The following is a 4,803-nucleotide window of genomic DNA, read 5'->3' as shown; positions in this document are numbered from 1 at the left end:
AGTTTAGGTAGCTCTAAATAATCCAAGGCAGCTTCACATTTGGGAAGGGAATTACAGACATTCCTGAACACAGAAGAAAAGCGACACAGCTTCAGGCATTTGGCCAATGTTAGTGCAGTGTAACAAACCCACCCAGATAGTACAGAAATTTCAGCAAATGAACTGGCCAACAGATGACATAATGGGTCTCTTGCTTTTTTTCAGTCATCTGAAGTGCAGCACTGCCCTCTTGTGTTTAAAAGGAAAAAAACAACAAAACAATGAATTAAGTGTTTTTAATTTTGTTTTTGTTCCAGTATTCCTTATAAATACTTATTTTAAGAGAAATTCACATCTGAAAGTGAGGAGAACGATTATTAGACTCGCAATAGAACAGCTTTCTTGCTGTAAGTATACAGGGTTTATAAAGGTATTTTATGCAGTGTCAAAAGGCTTCAGTCTGTAAGGGCCTATCATTGAGTCTGCTTTAGTTGTGTTTTTTTTAAAGGCACTAAATCCTAAAGCAGTTCACAAGTTATTAGGAAACTGAAAAGAAATATGGTAACCTACATATCCAAATACATATTTATGAACTCCATCTTATATAAGGAGTTGGAGAAAAGTTTAATTGTAGAGCTCAAAGTAAGTGTTAAACATCACATGGGCATGTGAACTCTGCCTAAGCTGGCCATAAACATAGATGTACCAACCGACCAGACAACATACACACAGACTGACTACAGGGTCAAGACATCATTTCTACGTGAGAAAACCCATCTCACTCCCTTGAGAGGGAACCAATAAAACATGCACACAAAACAGAAGTTGGCCAAAACCTAGTGTTCAGAGGCTTGAGCTCCTAACTTTCTTAGTACACAATTCCACATCTGCCCTCCTGCAATGGCAAAGTACTGCTGAGTCTTCATATGCAAACAGCAAAAGCCACATGATGAGTAAGTGCCACTCAGCTGCAGAAACTGGCAAGTTATTGGCAGTAAACATCAATCTTCTCTCCAGAAGTCATACTTCTTTATCCAACCTGCCACTAAAGAAAAAAACAACAAAATGCACCACAGGTTTGCATGAAGCTGGGCGGGGGGGGGGAATGCCCACACCACAAGGTTGTATGAAGACCAATGCCCTTGTCTAATGCAGTTTATATCCAGTGAGTGGTGGACACAAAGCTCACCAGTGGTAGCATATGTGAACTCCCACCCACAGTTTCACTGCTATGAATGCCCTCATATCCAGCAATAGGGGGAAGAGATAATTGCTTACAAAGCTTGTGTTTCAAGAAATGGATCCACCTATTGCCCTGGAGAGCTCCTGCATTGAATTTCCACCTGGTTTTCTGAGAGTTTATTTAGAAAAGTGGTAGCAATAGCAGCAACCAAGTTTATCAGTAAATATGGCAGCATTTTATATTTTTTAGGAAGAGAAAAAGATAATTGAAACGCCAAGCAATTACTGTACTTAGTTGAATGATATTCTGTAAACTCTGAGCCAAGAGAGCAAGTCTCAAGAGGTACTGAAAAGGGACACTGAGGTCAGGGAGGAGGTTCCCCAGTGCTGAGAGTACCATAAAACTGAAGAGAATCAGATCATTGGTGCAGAAACTGGGAGAAAGACAAGAAAATAAAGCTCTCTGCCATCCTTGCATCCCAGAAATGAAATCTACTTGAGAATACATGACACATGCTTCTATTTCTATTCCATTTCCCTTTCTCTTGTTTTTTTCTTGCATTATTCAATCTTGTAGACAACAATAGAACAAAATTGGATTTTCCTCAGTGAATATCAAGACAGTTGCATCATACTGTTTCATCTTTAAACTTACTCTCAGTCCTCCTTCTCCTCCAGAACCTGAAGCTGCAATTCTTTTTTCTATTTCTTCCTGTTTCTTTTTCTTTTGCTCTAAGGAGTAAGTGTTCTTAATACCTCGAGAGGAAGCCTGCGAGAAAAATATTTGCATAAGGTCAGTTATTTTTATGGATAGAAGCCAAACTGCGAGTCTTGGTAACAGTACCTTGTGAACTCTGGTTTGCATGTAAAGATGGAAACAGTAAGTAACGCTACCATGATGTCAAACCAGACTTTCTAGGGTACTTCTTTATATTAAGTGCTCTTGTTCTTGCAGCTATGTGAAGGAGTTCTAGTTTGATATTAATATATCCAGGTGAACATACTTGAATGCAATTAAGCGTACCCAGTTTGCATCCCTTAAGACACAAAGACAGAACTTCACTTGCCCAAAAAAAGCCCTGGGCTTTTGGTTTGTAGTTTTTTGCAGCGTCAGGGCCTCTTCTTGCCCTCATGAACAGACTTAAGTGGGAAGAGACAATTTTGGCAGGTAGAACTTCAGCTGTTTAATCATCCATTCACATTTTTCAAATCTTCTTGTCAAATGGAGATGCTACCAAAGTCCCTGGTAAAAGTTTATCAATTTCTCTTTTTAAAGAGAGTAACTGAGTGATACTTGTATTTTCTTTAATAGCCTAATAGCTACCACAGAACTTCAAAGCTATCTGCAACCCAAGTTGCTTCATTTCTCCTTCCTCCCAGGAAACCATTTTAGCCATTTAAGAGCTAGATGAGGACTTCTTTCTCTTATACACTTCTCAAAAGTATGTTTCAAGCAGCTATCCTCAAAAACAAACAAAAAAACCATGAAAACATTTGAGACTACATGTGGATTGCTTTTAATATGTAGTCTGAGACAAAAATGAAAAGTAACAATTTCTACAGAAAGGCTCTGAAGTGTCACTGCTGTTGCTTCAATTACTTATCAAACTCCCTCAAGACCAGGTCAATGTGGTCGTCACCAATAATAGTTAATTTTTAATTCGATATATAATTTCAGTAACACGTGACTCTCTCTTCGTTGATCAGCTGTGGTCTTCAGGATATACTTTTTCCTTACTGTCAATTTTGTATGGTTCATCTTTTAATGACTTTCTTGAAAAGTAAGGATAGGAAGATGGGCTAGCTAGTTCTAGCCACTCTGTTAGATCAATGACATTCTACCTCTTGAAGCTTTAAGTATACTGAAACTGTTAAAACCTAGCAGCCTTAAAAAGATGGAAGACTAAGTACATACTTTTACCCTGATAGAATTTAAGCTAAAAAAAACATTTGGTTGTTCCCACGTTGATAAATCAAACTTGCAAGTGTCCACAATCTGCATTTTTAAGAGAAGTAAAATGTATTGTAACTTGAAATTGCCATTGCAGCAGTTGTATGACAACTCTAGTTCTCAGTATTTCTGTCTCTTGCTTTCAAGTCTTATAGTGTGTGAAAAAGTAACAGTGAACTTGCTCTTCAATTGCTTAATGGTTTTCAAACTCTTAAAGAACTTCTTCCATCCAAACAAGCTCAGTTACCTTGCAGTGGTCTTTTGAGTACTTACCTAGCTGCACAATCTAGTGTGTGTGTATATATTTAAGTATGGAGGTAAAATGTTATCAATACTGTGAAAACTTCATGACAATGCCCACAATCCAGCACGATATCTGGTGTTCCTGCAGAAGCCCTAGCTACTTTCCCTGTAAACCAGCTACCCAAATATATTCTGAATAAATAGCATTTAATCAGGCGTTACCTCCATCTGCCTCTTCTCAGCAGCTTCTGCTAGCTGTCTTCTTTTTATTTCCTAAATAAAATGTGAAAGACAGTGAAATTTTATTCCAATACAGTCTGTACCTTCTTTTAAAAGTCTAAATTTTTAAATGACTCAAATCTGTACTGCAAACTGTCACGAAATGCCAACCTTATGTCAATTAGCATCGTTCTTACCTCCACTGCAAAAGTGGGAGAACAAAATGTTTTTAGTGACTAATAGGCTACAGGAGCAGCTGCTGACAGAGCTGCAGTCCAACCCTCCCCCCCTAGAAACCTCTATGGGGCTTTTACTGCCCGAAAAACAAGGCTGTAAGGAGAAGACAGTGATAAATGTCCTTGGGGAACGTAAAGAAGGGGTTGTTGTACTCTTCCTGACTAAAAGCCTCAGGTGGGGAGTGGAAGAGGGAGGACAGGGGTAACCATTCCTGCAGCAGCTCCTGTCACTACAGCCTAAACCTGACCCCGTGAGGCTGGGGGGAGCCCCCAGCCCTGCGTTCAGGGCACCCGCTGCGTTTCTTCCCTTGGCAGGGGAAAAGGAGGCGCGGCCCGGGGGCCGCCCAGCACGGGGGGCGGACACAGGCGGCGGGGCCTCCAGTGTGGGGCCGGGTCTGGGCGGCCCAGGCCCTTCCTGGCCCGCGGGGACAGCGCTGGGCGCGGCCTCCATGTTACAGAGGAGCCCTCGGGCCGCTTCCCGGCGGGCCCAGGCCCGCGGCCGCTGGGCCCCACCGCGCTCGCAGGCGGCCGGGCCGGGCCGGGCGGGGAAGCGGCCGGGCCGTACTCACCGGGTCGGGCGTCTCTACCACGTCCTTGACTGCGCCCCCCAGGCAGGGCAGGCAGAGCCCCATGGCGGGGCCCACCGCCGGCACGGCTGGCGGCGGCCGGGGAGGAAGAGGAGGAGGAGGAGGAGGTGGCGGCGGCCCCGCCTGCGGCCTCCGCCCGGCGCCGCGCTCGGGCAGGGCCCGCCCTGCCTCGGGGCCGTGCGGGGGCGGCAGGGGGCGGGCATGGCCGGGCGGCGGGGCCGGGGTGCGGCTGGGGCCGGCCTGCGCTGCGTCCAGCCGCGGCTTCCTCTCCCTGGCCCTGGGAGCCGGCCCTGCGAGCTCTACCAGCTTCTGCTGCGGGGCCTCCGTCCTGGGCAGCGGCAGCACCCGGAGCTGCTGCGGTCCCTGGCTGCTTTGTTGGGTCACTGACGGGGTGAACTGAAGAGGT

General features: G+C 45.0%; 1 protein-coding gene across 1 annotated transcript; it reads right to left on the bottom strand.

Moving 5' to 3' along the window:
• Window positions 1-261: 261 nt before the first annotated feature.
• Window positions 262-4,576, bottom strand: SVIP (small VCP interacting protein). Its single transcript, XM_083838053.1, has 4 exons — window positions 4,380-4,576; window positions 3,578-3,628; window positions 1,817-1,930; window positions 262-1,024 (listed from the first exon to the last, which is right to left on the bottom strand). The coding sequence occupies exons 1-4, from the start codon at window positions 4,440-4,442 to the stop codon at window positions 1,010-1,012; spliced, it is 243 nt and encodes an 80-aa protein (XP_083694179.1). The 5' UTR covers window positions 4,443-4,576; the 3' UTR covers window positions 262-1,009.
• Window positions 4,577-4,803: the final 227 nt, after the last annotated feature.

Source organism: Anser anser (assembly GCF_964211835.1).
Source record: "Anser anser genome assembly, chromosome: 5".
In the NCBI taxonomy this organism is placed as follows: Eukaryota; Metazoa; Chordata; class Aves; order Anseriformes; family Anatidae; genus Anser; species Anser anser.
Note: the sequence above shows the minus strand (reverse complement) of the source record. Positions and strands in the feature narration are given on the sequence as shown.

Bases quoted from the DNA above. Each gene is read 5' to 3' on its own strand.
- SVIP (XM_083838053.1), bottom strand. From the start codon at position 4,442: ATGGGGCTCTGCCTGCCCTGCCTGGGGGGCGCAGTCAAGGACGTGGTA. The intron at 3,629-4,379 runs GTGAGTACGGCC...CATTTTATTTAG, and splicing joins TGGTAGAGACGCCCGACCCG to GAAATAAAAAGAAGACAGCT. The intron at 1,931-3,577 runs GTAACGCCTGAT...TTTTTCTCGCAG, and splicing joins CTGAGAAGAGGCAGATGGAG to GCTTCCTCTCGAGGTATTAA.